This window comes from Mastigoproctus giganteus, chromosome 4 (genome assembly GCF_048544385.1).
Source record: "Mastigoproctus giganteus isolate SK-2022 chromosome 4, ASM4854438v1, whole genome shotgun sequence".
Classification (NCBI taxonomy): Eukaryota; Metazoa; Arthropoda; class Arachnida; order Uropygi; family Thelyphonidae; genus Mastigoproctus; species Mastigoproctus giganteus.
The window spans coordinates 149,213,558-149,240,506 of record NC_143578.1 but is presented as its reverse complement, the minus strand read 5'-3'; the positions used below and the strand labels follow the sequence as shown (position 1 = coordinate 149,240,506).

At 40.2% G+C, this 26,949-nt stretch overlaps 1 protein-coding gene across 1 annotated transcript in view; it reads left to right on the top strand.

The window, feature by feature from the left end:
- The window catches only part of LOC150087120 (twitchin-like), a 3,511,780-nt gene that overhangs the window by 1,622,050 nt on the left and 1,862,781 nt on the right, over positions 1-26,949 (top strand). The window contains 1 exon segment of the mRNA XM_090372971.1: positions 9,886-10,089. Within this exon segment, the coding sequence (XP_090229097.1) occupies positions 9,886-10,089 (204 nt within the window).

Below are 26,949 nucleotides of genomic sequence, written 5' to 3'. Positions count from 1 at the left end.
TTGGTCTGCCTTGACATTGAGAAAGCCTTTTACACTACATGGCATTTCGGCATCTTAAAAGATCTACATTCTCTTGGCCCGAGAGGTAATTTACCATACTTTATCCAAAATTTACTTCAACAGAAATCCTTTCAAGTTCGTTATCGGGGAACCCTCTCTAAGATCTTCACCCAAGAAGAAGGAATTCCGCAAGGGTCTGTTCTCAGTTCCACTTTGTTTGCAATGAGAATGAACCATATAATTGAACTCATTCCGGAAACTGTGGATTTGTACCTTTTTGCAGATGATTTCTCAATTTTCCTGTCATTCTCAAACCATGCATTACATTGAATGCCAACTACAAATATCAATCAATTGCATTCTGACATGGATAACACAAAATGGTTATAGACTAGCCAGCCAGAAATCTACTGCCATTCACTTCTGTACTAGAAGCAATATGCATTGTGAAAACGAGCTCCACTTGATTGTGAGCTCTTTTTCACCTCATCAGTAAATAAAAATTCCGATATCAGATTAATCTGGAAAAAAATAAAATGTTTAAACAGTAAATTTTCTCCTTTATCCACCCCAATAGCTAATAGTATTCATTTACTAGGATTATTTTTCGACAGTAAGTTAAACTTCCAAAAGCACATTGAATATCTCCAGACTACTTGTAAAAAAAAAAAACTGTACATACTCAGAGTCTTATCAGCCATAACATGGGGAGCAGATCGTTACATCCTGCTTCACTTATACAGAACCATAATTAGATCACGCCTGGACTACGGCGCGCCTGTTTTCGATTCTGCTAGGGAGAGTGTTTTATCTCGCCTCAACCCTATTCAACATTCAGCTCTTAGAACAGCACTAGGTGCATTCAGAACATCTCCAGTACAAAGTTTGTATGTTGAAGCCCATGAACCTCCTCTAAATATCAGGAGAAAGATGTTGCTGTTGAACTATGCAACCAAGATCCAAAGCCAAGGGACCCATCCTAATTGGTCAATACTTTATGATCCACAGTATATGACCTTCTATAGAAACAAACCACAGACAGTTCAGCCTGCTTGTATTAGGCTAAAACATCTAGCAGAAGATTGGGATATACACTTCACTAAAACCTTGCAAGATCCTATAGATCCCAATCCTCCATGGTCTGTCATCATGCCATCTTGTGACAATTATTTCCACCAGTGGGGTGGAAAACACTCTTTATCAGACTTTAACATCCAACAGCTACATTGCGCATACTCAACATTATCCTGACTTTGCTAAAATATATACAGATGGATAGAAGTCTGAGAGTGGATCAGGTAGTATCATTAGAACTCCCTGATACTACCATTTCTCTTTCTCTTCCAACAGAGTGTAATAGCTACATGACTGAATTATATGCCATAGAGCTTGCTTTCGAAAATATTTTCCATATGTTAATTCAAAAGAGCATAATATACACAGACTCGCAAGGTTCCATATTAGCATTGCAAAACAATTCCCCACCTACTCACCCGTTATTAAAGCTCATCAGAACACAGTTGATATGTCTTAGAGAGCATCAACAAAAGGTTATCTTCTGCTGGATCCCAGGCCATACCGGAATACTAGGAAATGAAATTGCATATGATGCTGTCAAAAATCCATCCAGCTCAGCCCCAACAAATTCCCTAGTACCGTTCACAGATTATAAAATGAATATACAAAGTATAAATAAAGATCAATGGACTCTTAAATGGCAAGTGCAATTTCATAATAAACTACTCCAAATAAAACCTTTACAAAAATTATGGGCTTCTAGTCCCATTACAAACAGACAAGAAGAAGTAATTCTAGTCTGAACCAGAATTGGCCATACTCATTTAACCCATCTGTTCCTTTTTGTCAGGGAATGACCCTCCTCAGTGTAATCTTTGTCATACACCACTCACAGTTAAACACATACTTCTGGAATGTACTCTATGTAATAATGCTCGACTAGTGTCATTCAGTTTTCTGTCCAATTTAAAGGAACTTTTGTCGCTTAGCAATGTCATAGGCAAAAAATCAAATCTCACAGAATTCTTCTCCTTCCTAAAATGAATAGGATTCTATAGCCATTTTTAACTGCTTCTAAATCAACAAACGCAGGCAGTATGCACCACTTTCATAAAGTGCAATATGGCCTAAGTGGCCATTGCACTTAAAACCCCATCATAACATTATTGTCATAGATCGGAGAATAAATTGCCTTCTGCAGTGGCTGAGGCAGAGAGATTGGTAAAGTTGAAAGTGGAATTGGATATTTGTTTCTTGGCAACAGGGAAGTTATGAATAATTGAGAATTGTTTTCCCTTTTTCTTTATTAATTTTTTTTGGAAGGTGCAAATAACATCCACCATCTTGTGCATCATTTAGCTATTATAATGTGCACATAATTTTGAATTTTTGCATTCTTTATTTTTGAATAAATAAATAAATTAATTAATAGTAGTCAAGTAAAGAACCCCTTTTTATATAAACAACTATAATAATAGTTGAGACAAGAAACCGTTTCATATAATAATTCTAATTTAAAACAAATGGTATCTATCTTACTCTAAATTAGTCAGTCAGTGTGGTTATATGGCATTACTTCCCATTGAGAATAGCAGTAATGTACACAAAGTGGCAGAGAATGGTAGTGATACAAATAGTGATGCCTTATCTACAGCATATTTCACTTAACCACTATGCATAAATAGTAACCTCTGATTTATTATTTGCTTTAGCATGCCAATTGCTTTTTCTTTACATCCTTTTCTTTTCTTTACAGTATGATAAAAATTCAGAGATTTAGAATATCCAAATCTCTGATATTGGAGGAAGTCCTGTTTGCATTGTCAATTGATGAATGGATACCCAAACTGCATTTTTTGATATCACTTTCCTCACTAATTTTTTCTGATAGTAGTTCAGCCTAGACAGTGAAAGTAAAAGTTCCAATTGAAATTGCCCGCCACTTGGCAGTTTCAACTGGAAATGGGATTATGGCTAAGGTAAAGAAAGCCAACACGAGAACCACAACAAACTTCGAGAAACTTACCGGACAAACTCGTTTCCTGCTACCACAGTTTTTTTCTGCATTCTCAGTAAATAGATGGTGCGTGTTATCGGTAGTGGCAGTAGAAGTCGATAACGATGTATTGATTAGTTTTTTCTCATTATTAAAAGCAGATTATTGGAGTTCAGGAGTGGGCTGAAATTTACTTACATGTACACCCTCCAGACTGCCTCAGCTTAGGGTGTTTATCTCCCCCCTTCCCCTCTGTTTTAAAATAGGAAAACAACTTCTACCACCACTACCGATAACATGCACTGTCTGTAGAAGTTGTTTTCCTATTTTAAAACAGCGGGAAGGCTGGGTCAAACACCCTGAGGCAGTTTAGAGGGTGTACTATAAGTAAATTTCAGCCACAACGCATTACACTCATAAACTCAAATAATCTGATTTTAATGGATGAAAATCTACAGTGTTTCTAATTGTGCATCAAATATCCTAACATATTATCTACATTAAACATTGTTACACATAATAGAGACCTGCCTATACTAGATCCCCCAAAACATGGGCCTAAGGAAGTAGTGATGCAGAGTTCACTTAACCTTTCACTTAATGGATTTGGACTACCAACCAAAAAATTATAACACACCACACTTAATTAATCAAGATGAGTTGAATGACTTACATCTTGATTTAAACTTATCTACAGAGAAAGCAGAACTTCTTGGTTCTAGGTTACAACAGTGGAAGTTACTTGAAGTAGGTACTAAAATTATGGTATGTCAAAAATTTCACAAATTGCTTTTGAAATGTTTCGTTATGGTAGATGGTACGTTTCTGTAAAGATATTGCTGGTGTTCTGAATGAAATCGATATTAAACACAATAATAATGAATGGCATACACCGATGAGCCAAAACATTATGACCAGCAAATCGTTATGCAAATTGAAGCAACTGCAGGTGAACTACAGCATGTGCATGGGTCGGGACATGGTATAAAAAACACCTGATACTGAGCTCCGTTGATCAATGTTACTCTTGTTCTTCAGATGGGAAAGGCAGTGGACTTAAACGAGTTTGACAAAGGCCAAATTGTAATGGCCAGATGACTGGGTCAGAGCATATCCAAAACGGCACACCTGGTAGGGTGCTCACGGTCAGCCATGGATAGTACCTACCGAAAGTGGTCCGAGGAGGGGGAACCCTCGGATCGCTGGCAAGGTGTTTGGACGACCACAGCTCATTGATGCTCGAGGTGAGCAAAGGCTCTCTCGGATTGAACGTGGCAAGAGAAGGGCAACTGTGGTGCAACTAGCCTGTAATTGGAATGCTGGTGACGAGAGTAATGTGTCAAAAGACACAGTACATTGAAACCTGCTGAAAATGGGGCTGCATAGCTGCAGGCCACTCCGAGTGCCCATGCTAACCATGGTTCACCGGTGACAGTGCCTACAATTGGCATGCGAGCGTCGAAACTGGACCTTGAGTTGATTGGAAGAAGGTCCGTCTGATCTGATGAATCACGTTTCCTGTTGCATCATGTGGATGGCCAGATACGTGTGCTTCATTTACCTGGGGAAGTGATAGCGCCTGGATGCACCGTGGGACAAAACAAGCCGGTGGCGGCGGTGTCATGCTTTGGGTGATGTTCTGCTGGGATACCCCTGGGTCCAGTCATCTATGTGCCGGGCACTCTGATGTCTACCACCTACCTAAACATATTGCTGACCAGATACACCCTTTCGTGGCAACGGTCTTCCCCTTTGGCAGTGTCGTCTTTCAGCAGGATAATGCACCATGCCATACCACCCAGATTGGTCAAGACTGGTTCGTGGAACACAAGGAAGACTTCCAGGTATTGCCCTGGCCTCCAAATTCCCCAGACATCAATCCCATCGAGCATCTGTGGTTTGTGTTGGAACAGCAATTCCGATCTGTGGCATCTCAACCATGGACCTTACAGGAGTTAAAGGATCTACTGATTACGTGTTGGTACCAGATACCACAAGACACATTTAGAAATCTTGTAGCATCCATGCCTCACTGGGTATGAGCTGTTTTGGCTGCACATGGAGGACCAACATCATATTAGGTAGGTGGTCATAATGTTTTGGCTCATCGGTGTATATATATAAACAGTTTTACATAATATTGGTTTAACAATGTGCCTGCACAGTACCCAATTGTTTCTCTAGTCATCAGATTTTGCGGTACTCTCTCTCTCAGTAGCAAATGTCATAACATAGCCTTGAACCCAGTAGTTAATGTGTCCTCACCACCATATCATCTACTGAAGACATGAATTTTGATCTTTCTGTGAAAGAATATTATTTCAAGAGTGAAATAAAAGAATTTTCTCAACAAACTTTGTTAGTATGCAGGTCTTTGATGTGAAAGAATTTGTTCTTCTAGATAGGCATAGAGCTCATGTAAGATCATTTCAAAAAAGTTTAACTTTATACCATATTTCATTTAGATTTATTAAAATGAATATTTCTTATATACAGGGTGGCCATAATTAAAGTATTCCTATTCAGAGCTCTCTGTAGCTCTAAGTAATAAGCAGAATGCCACCAAAATTAGTAAGTAAACTATTCAAGGCATGGGGGAAAAAAAAAAGTTCCAAAATCTGGCGATAGGGGATAATATGGCGCTGTACAAGTGGAAAGACATGACAAAGTACCAACAAATAAATTACTAAGACAAAGCTTAATGAAATTACAAATTTTATTTGTGCTTTTTTTAAAAAAAACAGAACAGAAAGAAGCTCAATTAAAGTGTCAGAGGAAATGGTTTCACAGCTCCAAACTCACACACAGTTTACTCCCAATTTGTCGATGATATCGCTGATGGTGGAGTTGGTTTTCAATGTGATTACCATTGTTCTGGACTAGAAATTGCATTCGATGCACAGTGTGCTTGACTGTAGAATGCAACATCTCTGGAGTAATGTTCCGCACATGCTGCATTACATTGTCCTTTAAGACAGCCAGGTTAGGGACACTTCTTCGATAGACATTGGCCTTCAGGTGACCCCCACAGCCAAAAGTCACACCGTGTGAGGTCAGGCGAACTTGGTGGCCATGCAATGGGAAACAAATGACTAATGACTCTTTCTGCAGTAAAGTGATGCCAGAGAAGCTGCTGTACTGGTCATGTGATATGAGGAGGAGTCCCATCTTGCATAAAAATTGCCTCATTCAGGCATCCTCTTTGCTGCAGTTGAGGAATAATGAAACTGTTTAGTATGTGATAATATCTTTGTGCTGTAACGGAACAGGTGGCTGCTCCTGCTGGGTGCAATTCCTCAAAACAGTATAGTCCTAGGATTAAACTTGAAGTCACATCACACCAGACGGTGATTTTCGGCGAGTGCATTGGGATTTGCCGAATAGCATGCGGTGCTTCTGAAGCCCATATTTGACAGTTTTGAGTGTTGACAGTCCCATTGAGATAAAAATGGGTCTCATCTCCCCAAAGAATGTTCCATGGCCAGGCATCATCCACTTCCATTCTAGCAAAACACGTTAGAGCAAATGCCATTCGTTTTTCAGGATCATCTCTTTACAGCTGCTGCTGGTGACTGATCTTGTATGGATAATAGTGGATTAGTTTCCAAAGAATTTTCCACACAGTGGAATATGGGACATCCAATTGCCTTGCTACTCCCCGTGTGCTGCTACTAGTTCAGCAGCTGTGTGTATCCATAGATCAGTCAATGATAGCTGTTGCAGCTTCCTCTACTACCTGATGTGAAACAGGTTTCCTTCCTCTTCCAGGCTTAACAACAAAGGACCTAGTTTCATCAAATTTGTTAATCTTTCTTCTAACTGCTGCAGCTGATAAAGGATCTTGACGTAAGTTCTTACAGCCTCTAAATTCATGCAGAGTGGCTGCTGCATTACATCTATTAACGTAGAAGAACTTTGCAATTAAAGTGCGATCAGGCAGAGTGAGATGCAATAAAAGTAAACTTACAGAATATGCTTGCCATGTTTGCATTGTGCATTTATAGATCTCTGCTGCTGGGAAAATTAAATTAAATCAGATTTATGGAAATTTTCTGCTCTCTTAGGTGTCTTATTTTTTAGTTTGGATTTAAAACTTTAGTGAAATTCAGTTTCTTTCTGTGTTTTTTCAAAGAATTTTAAATCAAAGAATACCAAACAATCCTAACCATACAGCCAATATGCTTGATCTTTTTCTCACAAACAACCCTTCTAAGTACACGGTCAAAGTGAGAGGTCCTTTAGGCACTTCAGATCACAACTTGGTGATTGTCTCTTCTCCAATGGAACCTTTATCTCATGGCTATTCCCAACCTCGTGTTGTTTGGCATTACAAGAATGCAAAATGGGATGACCTGCAAGACTTCTTTTCCTTGGCCGGATTACTGTTTCAAAACTTCTGATGTCAACGTTTGCTCAGATCGTGTCAGTGAAATTATTCTTGCAGGAATGGAATCCTTTATCCCACACTCCACTTTAAAATCTCGTCCTTTATCTAAACTTTTGTTTTCCAAATGTGCTAAGACTGTTCAAGAGAAGAATGTTGCATATCGTAATTGGCTTGTTTCTAATTCTTCAGTTTCATTTTCTGCCTACACCAAAGCTCGCAACAATTGTAAAGCAGTTATTAATCAGTCCAAACTAGAGTTTGAACAGGCTAAGAGTAAAAAACTTGCTTCTTGCCCTAATGGTAGCCGAGCATTCTGGTCTCTTGCCAAAGCTATTGGCCACAACTTTTGCCCATCTCTGCTCCCACCTCTGTCCAAACCAGATGGTTCTGTTGTCACTTCAGCCAAGGATAAAGCTGACCTCTAGCATCCCATTTTAATTCCCGCTCATGTATTAATGATCTTGGTAAAACACCTCCCACCATTCCCAACACGCTCCATTCAATGCCTCCTGTGGTCTTACGTCAAAAGGATATCAGAAGGATTTTGATGAATCTTGATGCTAAGAAAGCTCCAGGTCCTGATGGTATTTCTCCACTTGTTCTCAAAACCTGTGCTCCTGAACTTACTCCTATTCTTTGCCGCCTTTTTTCACTTTCTTATTCCAAAGGTGTTTTTCCTTCTGCTTGGAAATTTGCTCATATCCAGCCAGTTCCTAAAAAGGTGACAAATCTCTCCCATCCAATTATCGTCCTATTGCAATTACTTCTACTCTTTCTAAAGTAATGGAGAAATCAATTAACCACCAACTGTTGAACTACCTAGAAACCTTCCGTCTGATCAACGATCGCCAGTATGGATTCCATCAGTGTCGATCCACTGGTGATATTCTGTCTTATGTTACCCATTTATGGACTAATTGAATGGAAAGGTTCAGTGAAACACAAGTAGTTGCTCTTGACATCTCAAAGGCTTTTGATTGTGTTTGGCATAAAGGTCTTCTAAACAAGCTTCCATCTTATGGTTTGCCAACTGTTTTTAGTAATTGGTTATCCAGTTTTCTCTCTGATCGCTCACTGAGGGTGATGGTAGATGGCTCTCTGTCTTCTAACTTCTCCACTAATGCCAGTGTCCCCCAAGGTTCAGTTCTTTCCCCCACTCTTTCGTCTTGTATGACCTTTTTCCATTGACGGGAAATCCCATCCATAGTTTTGCCGATGATAGCACATTTCATTCAACTTTCCATTTTGAGAAACCTTGTCCTGCTCAATCAGCTTCAAGTTCTCGAAAATCTGCTGCCAATTTCTTAAATGCCGATCTGCAGGTAATTCTCCAGTGGGGCAAAGACAACTTAGTTGATTTCAACCCTTCTAAAACTCAGTCTTGTCTTATATCTCGCAAAAAGGATTCTTCTGCTCCTATGCTTATCTTTAGTGACACTCCGATTTATAGGCAAAATGATATATCTCTTTTGGGGATTACCCTGACTTCTAATCTCTCTTGGCACAAGCACATTACAAATATTGCTTCCTCTGCATCTAAAAAACTTGGTTTTCTCTTTCGCTCTAGGTGTTACTTTTCTTCTAAACAGCTGCTCACTCTGTATAAATTATAAATCTGCCCTGTCATGGAATATTGTTCCCACATCTGGGGTGGTGCCCCCAAAACCTCTCTCAGGCTTCTTGGTTCAATTCGGAAGAGGGCAGTTAGGTTAATTAATGATTAATCTCTAACAGAGTCTCTCCACTCGCTTTCTCATAGACGTACTATTTCTGCTGCATGCCTCTTCTACAAATACTTCCATGGGTACTGTTCTTCTGAATTGGCTTCTATAATTCCAGCTCTCTCTTTCAAAACAGTCCGAACACGTGCTGCCACCAGCCAACATCCATTTACTATCCAACTTCAAACCCACAGAACCAACTTTTCATCTTCCTCATTTATTCATTCAACTGCCGTTTTCTGGAACAACCTTCCTTCATGCGTATTTCCTGAAAATTACAATCTACAGAAGTTCAAGTCCAATGTCAACAAATATTTTCTTTTGTCTTCCCAACCTCCAACCCAAGTATGGTACTAAGTACTATTGGTTCTAATACCTCTCGTGTTTGGGGTTCACATAAAAAAAAAAAAAAAAACTAAGACAAACCTTAATGAAAATACAAATAAAAATTTGTATTTTCATTAAGGTTTGTCTTAGTTATTTATTTCTTGGTACTTTGTCATTTGTTTCCTCTTGTACAGCACTATATTGGCCGATTTTGGACATTCTTTTTTTTTTTTTTCTTTTTTTTTTCACGGGATCCTTGTCCCCATGCCTTGAATAGTTTCTTACTAATTTTGGTGGCATTCTGCTTATTACTTAGAGCTGCAGAGAGCTCTGAATAGGGATACTTTAATTATGGCCACCCTGTACTACTTATTTATTTTTTACGGTTTTGGCAGTGTTGTGTTTTTAAACCACATGTATTTTCTTACATTGTTCAGACAAGCCTAGTCCTCCTGTAAAGCCATTGGAAATATCAAATATTCATGCAGAAGGATGCAAGCTGCAATGGAATCCTCCTGAAGATGATGGTGGAGTTCCTGTTGAACATTATGCTGTTGAAAAAATGGATAGTGCAACTGGACGATGGGTTCCCGTGGGAAGAAGTATTAGACCAGAAATGGATGTTTCAAATCTTGAACCTGGTAAAATATATATATAAAATATATATTTATATATAATATAACGTATTAATAATAAGAGGTTGTAGAGAATGGTTACAGCAATATTAAGAATGATATTTATAATGATATTAAAATGGTTTATGGATCAGGGGTTCTGTTAAATATAACAGAAAGTATCCAACAACCATAATGGAATGTAGATAAGTAGAATGTGGAAAAGAGATTTATATATAATATACATATATATATATTTTTTTCCAACATATAATATGACTTTTTTCATGCTTACACAATCACGTGAGGTGCTATAGTAGAATGAGGGATATAAATTAATTTTCAGTTTTTGTAATAACAGCACAAAAATGTCTCTTTATCATTCCACTGGTACATGTATCCTAATTTTAATTTAAACCCTCAGTGATGGCACTGGATCAATGTAGTTTCTTTCAAAAATAACAAGACTGCATTGATTGTTGGTTGAAAATAAAAAATATGAGATTTTTTTTTGCCTTCCTAAATATAGACGAATTTTAATTTGTCATGGATTTTGAATTTTTTTTTAATGTTTTACTGAAGTTATTGTCTGAATGAACCTGTTTGGTCAACCCCTGACATATTTCTTTGAACTTACTCTAGCATGGAAAACTGATGGTATTGATGCTATGAAGCTTGGAATTATATGTTTGTTTCTGGTTCAACTTGTTTATAGAAAACTCTCCCATGTGAGCTTATGGATATTAATATTTATAACATAACTGACATTTTTGAAAAAATTTATTATTATTTTAGAATAATAAATGCAGAAATAAACAAGGTAATGTTCACTTGGAACAGAGGTTAGTAACATTGTTAATATTTAGATTTAGTGCACTTCACGGCACATCAAATTCAAAATTAATTTCGAAAAATATTGAAAATGGAAGTAATTAACAGTATTATTTAATATACATATAGTTTAATTTTTTTTTGAACCATTAAATATGCCTATTTGAAATTTCTGGCATTTAATTTTAATTGAACTAATTACAAAGAGCTTAAAAAAATTGTTAAGTCTGATTCTGGTGACACCTTTATAAGTTTTAGTAATTAGAAATTGAATTGTGACTCATCACATGTTCCTGAAACCTTCTGATTGTTCTTGGATAACATTTAACTGGAATTTCCTATATAATCTATATTGATAAGAGTATGACCAAATTCTGAATTGAAGAAAAGTACTTTTATACTCATCAGATACAACTCTACATTTAATTGATGATGGAAGTAATATTATATTAAAGTGTTTTATTGCTATGGCTGTAAAACCAATCCAAGGTTCATATGCTTCATGCAGTAGGACTGTTTGAATTGAAAATCTTCAACAACATAACTGAATAATAATATCTAAATAAAAATGAAGAAATAAATAAATCTTTTTGCCTATATTGAATGCATTTACATAAAATCTTATATTCTGAAAATTTTCCATGCTGAAATCCTCTCGATGTGGGTATCTGTACATGGTGAGGGGACCTCCCAGTGACACCGCTGGTCCCCCAGATTAGCATCACTCGGATTCTACACTCGCAACCCTAGGTTCCAGGCTAAAGCCATAGGAATCTGGCATGCTTGCTGTGCACCCACGGAAACTTGGAAAGAGGGATCCTGGTGGTTGTGGGATGGGAAGCTAGCCCAGCTTAAACTCACTTTGGTTCCCCCCCCCTGCTTCAACAAGATGGGCAGTCCTGGATGGCTTGGCCAGGATCAGTATGTTAGTGGGTTTGCCTTCAAGGGTCAACCGTGATGAGCTATGCTCTTATCCTCGTGGTCTGAGTGACAGGATTCAGGCTTGCAGAAGTGCTGGTATGGTCTCTGGTTAGCCCTGATGTCCCATTCCTGAGTGTATTTATTGCTTGCCAGATAGGGGGGCATCTAATTTGGGCCCCATGTTGCATGAGGAGCCCAAGTTGTTGTTGTTGTTGTTGTTTGGTTTTTAGGAGCATTAGCAACTAAGGCCATATTGCTCCGGGGATATGCGGTGGTCATTCCCTGACCTTTCCGCATCCTCCGTATTTGATGGCTCACGGGCTCGAACCCCGGTCTAATCAAGAAGCATGCTGCTCCTACCCACCTGGCTACGGAGGCTCCAAGGAGGAGCCCAAGTGACACTGCTTAAAAATACTATGAATCCTGATAAAGATATTTCTTTAGAGGCCCTTACACAGTCCCTATCTAAAAATAAAAACAGTGAAACAGACAATTTCAATGCAGCCAAAACTGAAGTTCTGTCAGGTCCAATTCCAACATTTTTAATCATACATTCTAATGCTGAGAAACCTACTGGGAAAATGTCTCCCTTTTTCACAGAGAAGGGTTTAGAGGAGTTAGTTAGTTTCCAAAAATCAGTTGAGGCTTTGTTCTGGAGACCTCTTAATCGAAAAAAAAAAAAAAAACGACAACAGACATTCTGAGCAGCTACTCTGAGCATTGTCAATTGGAGGAATACCAATTACTGTGACACCAAACCGAACGCTAAATTCATCGAGAAGTGTCATATCTGTGGGACCTCCTTGAGGTTACCAAGGAGGAAATTTTCTCCAACAAACCAAAGCCACAGGGATTGATAGCTGCTAAAAGAATTTCCACACATGGGGATGGGAAGTTAGTACCAACCAGAAATATCAGCTTTACATTCAATACTCAAACATCTCCTAATGCGATAACAGCTGGGTACATAAATTGCAATGTAAGGCCATACAACCCAAATCCACTGCAATGTTTCAGGAAATATGGACATTTGCGGATAGCCTTCCTGCCTGTGCTCAGTGCAGTGTGAAAGACCACGAAATCAATGCACGTACAGCCACCTAACCCACTTGTGTTAACTGTGAAGATGAGCACCCTGCATACTCAAGGGTATGCCAGTTGTGGAAACAAGAACATCAAATAGAGTGATGCAAGGCAGAAGATACTGAATATTCCATACCAGGAGGTGAGAAAATTGGTAATGTCAATAAGTAGGTTTACCACATATGCTCAGAAGGCTGCAGGGAAGTGATCTGCTGGAACTTAAACAGATATGACAATTCCACCAAAAGAATCTTTTGCTGCCATTGCATACTACTTATTGAACACTCAAAAGCCAGTACAAAATAATCAATCAGCTGCCACTCCCATCAGTACTGCTAACTACTTCACCTCTAGCTAAACCAAATAAAATGGAGGATACCAAACATATTGACTTGCTGCCCACAACAAATAAAAAAAATTGAGATAGAGGTGAAGGAACAAATGACGGTGTGGTCATGGAACTTTTTGTGGATGAAGGTATGGACACTGGACAATGTCCACACTTTCCCCAAAAAGTATAAATCCAAGACTGAGAAAGCAAAGTCCTTAGCTGCTCAGAAGCCCACAGATGGACTCAGCAAATGTAAGTAATGTCCACATTCAAATTTCTGTAGTGGAACTGCTGTGGTTTCTGTCAAAATAGTAAAGATATCAAGGCCCTCCTGCACAAGTACGAGCCAATGTGTTTTTAGGAGACATGTTTAAAGGCAAATGAGGACCCTAACAGGACCCTACTGTGGATGGACGTGTCCACAGAGGTCACCGTCCTTGTGGGTAACCATATTCGTTTTAATCCAAACTTAGTTGATATCACTGACCACTACAATAGAGGCTGCAGCTATTTGCCTCACAGAAGGGTTCCCTTTGACTGTCTGCTCAATCTATTTGCAACCTGGGAACGACATCACTCAGGCAGACCTTGATGATCTTGAACAATTGCCACCCTCCTTTTCTATTATTAGGGGGATTTCAATGGACTTTACACTCTGTGAGGTGGAATTAACATCAATGGAAGGGTTCAGACTATCACAACGACCTTGCCATTCTAAATTTGGGCTCAAATACATTTTGCCCCATGCCTACCCATAAGTTTACTGCCATTGCTCTTTCCATCTGCTCTGTTCCCCTCCTTCCTGTGTGTGTACTTGAGAGGTTGAAGAAAACCCTTATGGGTCACTTAGTTAAAACCCTTAATGATCACTTCCCCATGATATCCACCCTTTGTAAAGTGAAACCATGCCACCTGTCTAGGGTATGACAGTGGAAGATAAATCGTGTTGACTGTAATGCCTGAAAACATCTGGCATCATTTAATATGACTGCAGTCAGCAAGGAGCCAATTAATGTTACAGTTAAGTACATCACAGAAAGTATTGTGCTAGTAGCGGCAATTGAAATTCCAAAGATATTGACTCGGTTTCTACCTTTTTCGAAACCATGGCAGAATGCACAACAGCAAGAATGGTACAAAACAAGGTATCAATATCCTACAATGGAAAATCTGATAGCCTTCAAATGTGTAAGTGTCAAAGCACTTTTTGTTGATATCAGAGTCAGAAGGAATCTTGGATCCATTTCATGTCAGCCAACTGGCAACAGCAGACGTCATCTGGGACAAAGTCCAGAAAATGAAGGGAAGATACAGATTCCATCCTTTATTATTCCTAGAGCATAATGGATGTGTAGTTGAAAACACTTTTGGAGATGCATTCATAAAGTGTCTGCCAAAACATCTTACACACCAGAGTTTCTGGCCTTTAAGCAAAAATCATAAAAACAGCAATTTGTTGATATCAGAGTCAGAAGGAATCTTGGATCCATTTCATGTCTTACATCAACCAACTGGCAACAGCAGAAGTCATCTTAGACAAAGTCCAGAAAATGAAGGGAAAATACAGATTCCACCCTATATTATTCCTAGAGCATAGTGGATGTGCAATTGTAAACAATTTTGGGGAGGCATTCACTAAAGTGTCTGCCAAAACATCTTACACACCAGAGTTTTTGGCCTTTAAGCAAAAATCAGAAAAACAGCAAATGAAGCTGTCCTCAAATGGCTGTGAAATCTATAACAAAAGTGGAATGTCCTCTAATCCAGTGTAGTGTCATTGGGCCAGACAACATCCATTATGAGATGATTAAACATCTATCGTCAGAATATATATATATTGCTGCTCTATCTGCAAAACAGAATCTACCTAGAAGAGCAGTTTATAGACTCATGGCACAAGACTTGCCTTTCCTAAACTAGGAACGTATTGGTTAGGAAAAGATCCAAATATACCAAATAATTATCATCCTACAGCTCTGATCAGCTGCTTGTGCAAGATCCTTGAAGGAATGGTCAATGCTCAACTGATATGGTATTTAGAAGCAAATGACTTCCTGTCAAGGACACAGTATGGCTTCCAAAGAAACAGGTCAATACTTATCCGCTTAATCCAACTGGATACATCTATTTGTGATGCTTTCCTGAAATGTGAACACCAGGTGACGGTTTTCTTTGATGTGGAAAAAGTGTGTGGCACAGTTGGAGATTTGGCATTTAAAAACATATGACAAACGTAAAGTACTACATATGGGAAGCAGTAACCCCAGAGTAACGTATCAACTCTGTGGTACTACACTGAGAGTGGTAGAGAATGAAAAGGACCTGGGGGTAACTGTGCAGGCAGATATGAAGTTTTCTGAGCAGTGCAGACAGTCTGCAAGAGTAGCTCATTGTGTCTTGTCAATGATAAACAGGAATTTTTATAGCAGGGATAAGGAGGTGATTATCCCCTTGTATAAGGCAATGGTCAGGCCATACTTTGAGTACTGTATACAGGTCTGGAGGTCTCATTTTAAGAAGGATGTAGAGCTGTTGGAATGAGTACAGAGAAGGGCAACAAGATTAGTGAATGGAACAGAGGGTTGCTCTTACTAAGAAAGTTTTAAGTTTTGCAGATTACAGCATCTGGAGACTAGACACCTGCGAGGTGATCTGATTGAGGTGTGTAAAGCCCTGAATGGTTTGAGCATGCTCAATGTTGATGGGGATTCTTCCTCTTGCTCAGAATAATCACCTGAGAGGGGATAAATTCAAATTGAAGAAAGACAGTTGTAGGATAGATGTGCAGAAGTTTGCCTTTAGCCAGTGGGTAGTTGATATTGGTGGAACAGACTTCCATCTTTTGTTGTGGAAGTTGATAGCCTAAATAAATTTAAGGCTGAGCTGGACAAGTATTTGGAATGAATGGAGGGGTGAAATGGGAGTGTTTTTTTTTTTTTTTTTTTTTTTACCCTGGCTGATGCTGCATAAGCTTGCTTTCTTGCATCGTATGCCTCTACTAATGTTAATGCTAATATTTACAACTTTGGGCTTAGGGGATACATTGCCATTTTTATTAAAAATTTCCTCTCAAATCAATTATTCCAAGTACTTGAAGGATCTACTTTCTCTCAGCCATCTTACCAAGCAAGTTCCTCAAGGATCAGTCCTTAGTGTAATGATTTTTACTATCAAAGTTAATTCTGTTACTGAACAACTTCCTCCAACTGTAACCAGTTCCCTCTTTCATTGATGACTTTAGCATATTTGTACAGTCATGCAACATGAGGGTTACTGAAAGCCCATTGACTGTATCAACTCTTTAGCAATGGCAAATGGATTCAGGTTTTCATCCCAGAAGACCATTTGCCTCTACTTCTGTCGGAAGTGCAACCTTCAACCTGAACCAGAACTAAAGCTCGGACAAAATGTGATCCAGTAACACCAGAAACAAAATTTCTGGGCCTTATATTTGATAAAGGGTTTACTTTTTTTTTATCTCATCCATCAGTTTTGAACAAAGTATTCAAAGGATTTCACTTGTTACGGGCTATATCCTCCAACAAGTGGGGTGCCAAATCATTGCATGTTACCTCAACTTTATCATGCACTCATTCATTATAAATTAGATTATATGTCCCAGGTGAATGCATCTGCTAGAAAACAGCGTACTGTAATGGCTTGACCCATTCCACCATCAGGCCATTTGGATTGCTACTGGACCTTTCTGAACATCTCTTGTCCAGAATCTACATGTTGAAGCAACTGAACCATCCTTGTTTTTTGATGAAAGCAGCTGTCATTACAATACAGCTTTAAATTAAAATCTCTGCCAGACCATCTTGTGTGGACATCCATTTTTGAGCACATTTGGAAACCTCTGTAATAGCCATAAGCAGTGGGCCAGATGGGATAGAAGAATGGCCAGAGACATGGATAGATTACAGGAAGCATATAAAGAGGCCAGAAGAGTGTTTCATACCACAAGAAGTGGAAATTGTGGAAAAAAATTGTAGAGCAAACTAGGAATGAAGACCTATAGGGTCTGATCTAAAAACTTGTGATTGATAAAGTTATCCTGGGAGATGTACGAGGTGCTACCCAATGTTCCCAAAATTTGAACATTGTGCAGGAACTACTTGTAGTTCTAGATAACACTGCACATCCTTTGTGAATTAGTGTGCAATATGGTGTTGGGCTGGATAGAGGCATTGAATATTTATGCGCCATTCTTTGGCAGTGTGTTTCGCATAGATTGTGATGGCTGATGTTGTGAGAGAGCAATGTGCTTACATCAAGTTTTGTTTCCTTCTTAACGATACAGCAGTAGAAACCATAAGAAGTTGAAACAAGCTTTTCATGACAATGCTTTAGGCCACACACAGACCTACTACTGGTTTAACCATTTTAAAAATGGTCGAATGTCATTTGATGACGAAGATTGCTCTGGGCATCCATCATCAAGCACCACCCTGGAAAATGTTGCAAAAGTTCAGGCGACGATCTGTGAAGATTGCTGGTGGACCATCCACAAAATTTGTGGCATTGTAGGACTATCATATGTCAGCGGATTTTGTCAAACGAGTTGAATGTGAGAAGGATTGCAGCCAAGTTCGTGCCACGGTTACTGAATGAAGACCAAAAGCAGTGCATGGAAGTTAGCAGAGATCTTCAAGAATCCATTCTTGAAGATCTCTGCTAACTTCCAAGGCCAGGAGTGATCAAAACTTCCCTTCTATGGTCGTCACAGGTGACGGGAATTGAGTATATGGCTATATACCCATACACCCAATATCACTCACAAACCAAGCAACAATTATCCCAGTGGAAGAACCCATCTTCGCCCCGACCAAAGAAAGCCCAACAAGTGAGGAGCAATGTGAAGTCCATGCTGATCTGTTTTTTGGAAATTGATGGGATTATCCATAAGGAATTTGTCTCTTCTGGCCAGACCATCAATGCAAAGTTCTACTGTGACGTCCTGAGGCAGTTAAGGGAAGCCATCAGGAGGAAATGTCTAGAGAAGTGGCACACAAAGAACTGGGTAATTTATCATGAAAACACACAGACCCACACATCTCCCCTCGATGTGGACACCTGCATGCGGTGAGGGAACCTCCCAAGCATTTCTGATTAGCATTACTGGGATCTAACACCCATACCTTGGTTCAGGGTTACATCATTGGAAACCAGCAGGTGCAGCGATCCATGAAAACTCAGAAAGGGGTACCCTGGTGGTTTAGGGGCCCAGCCTTAAGGCTGGGCCCCTAAACCACCAGGTGTATTAATACACCACTTTGGCCCCTGCTTTGATAAGATGGGTGATCTTTTTATCTTCTCCCTTTCTCTACTCACTTGGGAAGTGGAGGAGAACCCATATGGAAGTGATCACTTCCCTGTGATAACCTGCTTGTACATTTGGAGACCGTGTCTTCCTTTCAGGTTACCATGGTGGAAGACTGATCAGGCTGACTGGAATGCCTTCCAGTGTCAGACTGAGTTTGACCTCAGTGCAGTCAGTGAGGAGCCTATCAATGATGCAGTCCAGTACATCACAGAATATATCGTCCAAGCAGCTGTCGGTGCCATTCTGAAAACATCTGCCTGGGTTCCACGTTTTCCCAAACCATGGTGGAATTCACAATGCACATGAGCAAAAAAGGCTCAAAAGAAAGCTTGGGGGATATTCTGCCGATATTCTACCATGGTCAATCTAATAGAATAGAATAGAATCTTTAATTGCAGCAATGATAGACATACAATTAGTCCCGTCACGGCATGGTGGTGCCAGGGGTTTACAAAACATATTTACAAAAGAATGAGAAAAACATAAGTTACATCAGATTATTAACAAAGCACAGTTTTACATTTTCAGTTCGACGAGGATACCCTTCCTGTATTTTTTATTATTGACCACTTCTTGGAGGTCCCCGTCGATGGCTTGCAGTGAGGGCAACATTTGCTTTGGCAGGAATCTGTCGGTTAGTACTAACCGGTTACGGTTTGCTAGCAGCTGTGCTGAAGACCGGAGATAAGAGGGAGGAATGCGCCAAGAGCAGTGATCCCAGAAGTTCGGCTCTGTAATTTTACCGGTGGCCATCTTGATGGTGAACAGCAGTCTTCTTTCTCCGATGTAGGACCGGAGCCTGCGTAGTTGAAGAGCTTCTGCTAACTGCGTTGATCTGAGAGCTGAGGGAAGGTGGAGTTTGCTGTTGGCCCATTTTAGAAGCCAGAATTCGGCAGAGAATATTCTTTTAATGTTGGATTCGGCGGCCGAGGCCCATATCTCTGAAGCATACAGTATTGTCGGGTAAAGGATTGATACGATGTATCTTTTTACCAGTTGTGGGTCGGTGGTGTGGAGCAGCTGTTGTTTGGCGACCCAGCGTAGTGAATTCAGCCTCGACTGTATGAGGTTTACGTGATCGTTGAAAGATAGTTTGGAGTCGAAAACGACCTCCAGATCTTTGTGTGTTTGAACACTTGGAATTGAGGAGCCGTTAAGCACAGGCTCCAACGTTGTTGGGCTGCCCTTTAGAGAATAAGTTATTTGTGCCGATTTTAGGGGGTTGATTTGGAGGTTGAAGGTATTGAGGTAGTCAGCAATGTCCTGAAGTTTGCTAGTGATTTGCTGAGTGATTTCGGCTGCCGAGTTGGATGGCGATATTCTAGTAAGGAGCTTGACATCGTCAGCATATGTGATCCAATTGCACTTATTGGTCACAAATGGCACCATGATTGCTGAGAAGAGAATGCCAGACAGGACCCCCCTTGAGGTACACCGGCAGTTATGTGACGCGTGGAGGTCTTTGTTCCGATCTTTAGAACAAGGGTCCTCTTCGATAGGAGAGATTCTAGGAACCAGAGAACATCGCTGCGAAAATTGAAGTAGTTTTCTAAGAGACGTAGGAGATTAGGTATATAGATGGCATCAAATGCGGAATGGATGTCAAGATATATAACTGACAATTCCTGTCTTTGTTTGAAGGCATCTGAGATGTGCAGAGTGGTTGTTACAAGGTTAGTTATAGTTGACCTTCCTGATATCCCATAGTGTATTTGCTGAGGACTGTCACGGAGAATTTGATGGGTGACAGACGGTAGCAATGCTTTCTCCAGAATTTTTAGCAATACAGTGGCGCAAGCGATGGGCCTATGTTGGCTTGGGAGCGTCGATTGTTGGTGCTTAGGAAGGGGCCAGACAGAGTACCTGTTCCACTGGGGTGGAAAGAAATTAACTTCGAGGCATCTGTTGTATAGGTTGAGGAGTGAGTCGATGATGAAGACACTTAAACATTTGATTATGAACTGGGGGATGCCATCGTCACCGGTGGTTGTTGTGAGAGGGAGAGTATTAATGGCCTGCATCAGTTGTTGCTTGGAAATTCGGATCGTAGTGAGACTATCAGTGAGATGAGAGCGGTTGAGGAGTGGCCGATTAGGTAGAGCTGGAGGTTGATTAGAAAATCTGGCAACGTAGTTGAGCCAGTCAATTGGGTCGATGTTGCTGGAAGAACTAGCCTTTGTTCTGTAGAATGGTTTTCCCCTTTTTAGGGTTCTTTCGAGGTGCTTTTTAATTGCAGCTGATTTGTTTCTGTTGAATTCAGCTCTGGCTTTGGAGAATGAAATGCGGTCTTGGACATCGCCAGAAGCTTTCCACTTGGCGTGTAGTAATTGTTTGTAGTGGAAACTTTGGTTGAGCTGGGGAGTCCACCATGCTCTGGAGCGCGGAGTAATGGTGACTGTCTTGGTAGCGGTGTGAAGGGCTATGGTATTGATCCATTTGGTCAATTGCGAAATCGATTGCGAGGCTCAGTTCACATCCATCTAAGATGTTCCATGGGACTGTGGATGCGGCTTCAATGCAGAGTGCTGGATTCAGAAATTTTGGAGCGGTGACCTTTTTCACAGATTTGGTTTTGGGGGTATTGAAATATTTTTTGGGTAGGAGAGCTGTAAATATGATTGGTTGGTGGTCTGATTGAAACATGTCGGCTGTGGTTTCTTCAACTTGGCATGTTGCCGAGGAATAGACTATGTCCAGTAGGTTTTGGTCTCTCGTTGGCTGGTAGTTAACTTGGAATATTTGGATTGATTGGAGAGATTCTGTGAGACTACTTTTGAGGTGTTGGGTAGATGGCGGAAGATTGAAGTCCCCATATACGATGTGAGTGGCTGCTGGGTGGAGATTATTTATTAACCAGTTAGTGGCTACGTCAATGGCCATCATAGTTGGCGTTGGAGGAAGGTACAGGGATGCGACGTCTATAGTGGTACCTTGATGTTCCAGAGTTATCATTAAGGCTTCCACGTCTTGAGAGATACTTGAGACAGAGTGTATGATGGAGAACTTTGTCGTATTGAAAATTATAGCAACTCCACCCCCTGTGCGGTTATCGCGAGAGGCAGCCAGTACATCAAAGCCTGCAGGAATGGAGCAGCTGATATCTGTCTGGTTCGCCTCTAACCACGTTTCAGCGAGGCACAGTATGTCTAGTGAGTTTGACAGTAGAATCTCTTCCAGTGTATTAAGTTTATTTCTTAAGGACCTGATATTCTGGAACATTACACGGATGGTAGGAGAGGTTGTAATGCTTATCCTCACGGGAGGGAGCCTTGCTTCCCGGCTGTGAACAAGTACAGGCTCTCGATAATGAGAGATCAGGACAGGGATGAGGCGACCTCGGGTTCTCTCGCGTTGGAGGATGGTATTACCAACCTTGGGTGGAGTTTGTTCCAGTATGTTGGTGTGGGAAGATTCTGGTGCTGGCATCCTTTCTGGCAGGCAATTATACTCGCCAAGTCAGCTGGGACTGCGGTGCTGGCATCCTTTCTGGCAGGCAATTATACTCGCCAAGTCAGCTGGGACTGCGGTGGGAGTACTTTTGTCGGATCTGAGTAGTCGCTTTAGGTTTCGAGGTTAATTGATAGTGAACAAATGGCCTGATCCTCGTTCCGACAGGCCAAATGGCGACGCTTCCTATCAGGTCTACTTGCTGTCGGCTACAGTCAATTTTGAATGCAGCATATTGTTGACTCCTAGTTTGTAGTTTATGTACAGTTGGCCGTAGATTCAACTCTTCGTATATAACCTGTTTGACTAGTTCAGGGGTTGTGCATGGATCCAGTCGAGATACGAAAAGGCTGGTTGTAATAGCTTTCAAATGGGCCAAAGCACGCTACATTCACCATCACAGTCAAAAGGAATCATGGATCCATTTTACATCATCTATTAACCAGTCCACCAGCACTTAGGTAGTCTAGGATAAAATCCAGAAAATGAAGGGAAAATATACATCTCACCCTTCATCAATCCTACAATATTATGGATGCCCTATTGCAGAGCCATCTGCAATAGCCAATGTTCTTGTGGAAAACATTCTCAAACATATCTGGGATATCTTCCTACTCCCCAGACTTCCTGGTCCTGAAACTTAAAAAAGAAAAACAGGCACTAAATTTCACACCAAACGGCCTTTGTCCCTACGACGTGCCTTTCACTCTGCAGGAACTAAAAAGAGCTCTCTATCTTTCCAAGGCAAGTGCTGTTGGACCAGATGGCATCCATTATGAAATGCTTAAGCACCTTTCACCAACATCTATGGATCACCTGCTCCTTCTATATAACAGAATCTATATTGAAGGGCAATTTCCGGATTCCTGGTGCATAGCAATTGTTCTTGCCTTTGCACAGCCAGAAAAATATCCTAAAATCCCTACTAATTATCATCCTATTGCTCCTACTAGTTGTCTGTGCAAATGTCTGGAGAGAATGGTGAATTTTCATTTAATATGGTATTTAGAATTAAATGACCTTCTCTCCACCATCCAGTGTGGCTTCCGAAGGAACTGGTCCACTCTGGATCATCGCATTAGACTGGAAACATTCATCCGGGATGCTTTCCTAAAGGTTCTAGACTATACTAGAACATTTGGTGTCTGTATTCTTTGACATGGAGAAGGTGTATAACACTACTTGGAGATTTGACATCTTAAAAGATTTGCATAACCTCAATCTGAGAGGGCATTGCCCTGTTTTATTAAAAACTTTTTAGCCAATCGTTCTTTCCAAGTTCGTGTGGAATTCTCAATTTTGCGTCCCTTCTGCCAAGAGGAGGCAGTACCACAAGGATTAGTATTAAGTGTCACACTTTTCACCATCAAAGTAAATTCCATCACAGAACAACTTCCTCAAACAGTAAACAGTGCCCTGTATGTTGATGACTTTAGCATATTTTGTTAGTCATGCAACATGAGGGTTATTGAACGACAACTGCAACAAGCTGTTAATCACCTTAATTCCTGGGCACTTGCCAACTGATTCCGGTTTTCGCAGAAGAAGACCATTTGCATATACCGCATTATAACCATAGTTGCTAATGCACCAATAAAATCCAAAACAAACCAAACCAAACCATTTTCGTACATTTTTGTCATAAGCACAATCTGATGAAGATTGTGCTTACGACAAAGCTGGGGCAAAATGCTATTCCAGTAGTGTCAGACACAAAATTCTTGGGACTCGTGTTGTGTTTCATAAGAAATTGACTCTTCTAGAACATATCTGTCAACTTCGTACAAAGTGCATGAGAGGACTAAATATTCTTCGTTCTCTCTTTCCTCTATGCTTTGGGGAGCAGACTGATACACCTTACTACGTATCGTTCACTTGTATGATCCAAACTAGATTACAGGTCACTTCAGCCAGAGACAGTGTCCTTCAATGGCTGGACCCTGTCCACCATCAGGCTATCCGTATCGCTACTGGTGTATTCTGAACATCTCCTGTCCAGAGCCTATACGTTGAAGCAAATGAACCACCACTCTTGCTTCGACGTAAGCAGTTATCTTTAACGTATGCTTTAAAACTGAAATCCCTGCCAGACCATCCTACATGTACATCTGTTTTTGAGCCATGGAAAAATTTGTACAATGCCCATCAAACTGCCAACTGACCTTTTGGTATTCGTGTTCAAGATGTTAAACTCAGGGAGTTTAACATCATGGTAGACAAGGTTGCAGAAACGCCAAAGCAAACTCTTCCACCCTCGCATGCTCATATTCAATCATGCGAATTTTCCCTTAAGAACTGGGTAAAGTCAGAGACTCCATCATCTGTCTACCTGCAGCTCTATTCAGCACACTAAACTGAACACTGACTTCCTGCCAGTTTACACAGACGGCTTGAAGTCAGAATCGTGTTTAGGATCTGCAGCAGTCTTTTCAGACACTATTATATCTCAGCAGATTCTTCCTGAGGCTAGCATATACACTGCAGTGTTGCATGCTATAGAGTTATGCTTGGATCACATTAGAACTAGTCAATACCAAAGGCCAATACTATATTCCAATACTTTGAGTATATTGCAGGCTTTATTATCTTTGCCCATCCAGTTCTCTGTTGGGTTCAGCAGAAGATACATTCTCTTTAGGAACACAAGTTTGATATTTGCTTTTGGTGGATTCCTAGCCACATTGGGAAATGAATTGGCCGACACGGCAGCCAAATCATCAAATCCCACTAATGACCTTTGCCTGTCAGTCCCCTATACAGACTACAGTCAAATAATACTGATAAAGATATGCTCCCTATGGCAACAACTATGACATAGAGAGAGAGAGAGAGAGAGAGAGAACAAATAAATTATACCAGATAAAGCCTTAATAGAAACACGGCAGTCTAGGCTGCACAGGAATCGTAGCGAGGAAGTTGTTCTTGCTCGACTGCGCACAGGTCGCAGTCATCTAATAGATTCATTCCTGCTGAGGGTAGATAACCCTCGTATGTGCGAGTCTTGTGAAACCATTTTATCTATAAAGCATATTTTAATTTATATTGCATTAATTTTACCAGTATTCCTAATATGTATTTTACTGCTTTTTTTCATCCGACTGGGCCTTATACTAGGTCAGATCTTATCAATGAACATGTGTCATGGCGCCTCCGTAGCCAGGTGGGCAGGAGCAGCAGTGCGTAGCACATGCTTCTTGACCGGGGTTTGAGCCCGTGCTCACCAAATACAGAGGATGCAGAAAGGTCAGGGAATGACCACCGCATATCCCCGGAGCAACATGGCCTTAGTTGCTAATGCTCCTAAAAAAAAAAGAAAAAAAGCCACATGTCAGCAGTTTTAAAGTTTTTACAAGCCATTAATATATAAACACATCTCTAAATTAGATTATTTATTCTTAAACTTATAATGCTTTTATATATATATATATATATATTAAATATAAAATCAAAAACTGTTGAGCAAAAATAATAAATTAAACATAATAATTAAATGAACAGGGAGGGAGAAGAAGAGGTAACAAGACTAAAAATTGTAGCAGAAACTCTCCAAATAATTTAGAAAATCCAATTAAGAATCATAAAAATGCATTTAAATTTTGTGCCAATTACATAAAAATTTAACGGCGTCCTCCCTTGTAAGGTGCAAGTTCCGAATCACCTGAAATATTACAAATAGAGACTATACTAACTACAATAAAATAAAACCAAATTAACAAAAATAGACTGACCATTATGCCCCATGTCGACAGAGGATCACAAGGCCAATAATGGTCAGGGAATCACTGCATTTCAATCGTTAGACAAATCACCATGAAGGCAAACTGATCAAACAATCAGTCCACCATCCGATCCCCTGATCAAACCACCCACGCAGAGGATTTGAATAATGGTGGTCCTTATGCAGCGAAAAATAAAAATATAGAACAGACTAGCACTCAAGAGCAGAGCCATCACTGACACAATGTAAGTTTAAACAGCTTATATAGACAAATAAATAAAGTACTATAGATGGTGATATGGGTGCGGCATTAGCACATCAAATCCACTACTACCATTTGATTTACATATATTAGAATAATGAAATTTCATTATTCTAATATATATATAATAATTTGATGAGGTAACCTTTTTAAATGTTACCAGAATCTCTCTTTTTTAGTATTTTAACTTTTCCCTGGTGCAGTATTTTTTCTCCAGTAAAATCAAAATCAATCAATCAACCCACACATCTCTTGCTGTGGCTCAGTTTTTGGCATCCAACAACATGACAGTCATCCCACCCCCTCCCTTATTTTTCCAGACTTAGCCCCCTGCAACTTTTTCCTCTTCCCAAGAATAAAAATCAAGCTGAAGGGTCAAAGTTTTGACAGTGTAGAGGATATCCAAACTGAATCGCAGGCACTGCTGAACACTATGACAAAGAAGGACTTTCAGCACTCACTCAAACCATGGGAGAAGCACTGAGATCGGTGTTTACACTATCAAGGGGACTACTTCAAAGGTTGTTGTTGTTCTTTGGATTTTAGGAGCATTAGCAACTAAGGCCATATTGCTCCGGGATATGCGGTGGGCAGTCCCTGACCTTTCCGCATCCTCCGTATTTGGTGGTGACGGGCTCGAACCCCGGTCTAATCAAGAAGCGTGTGCTACGCACTGCTGCTCCTTCCCACCTGGCTACGGAGGCACCACACTTCAAAGGTGACGGTGTCAAATAAAGCAGAGGGCAAGTCTAATTTATTTTATAAATATGTTTTGGGAACTTTTAGGTAGCATATTGTATACTACTCTACCAGAATCCCCAACCAGACAGAGCCAACAACCTGGGCAGTATCTGTAGAAGCCATCCTTGACAACATAATCCATCTAGATACCCATGCACCTAGAGAACACTTTCCAGACCAGCCTAAGGCTTGAAAACCTAGTTCACACAAGCACACCACAAAAGGAA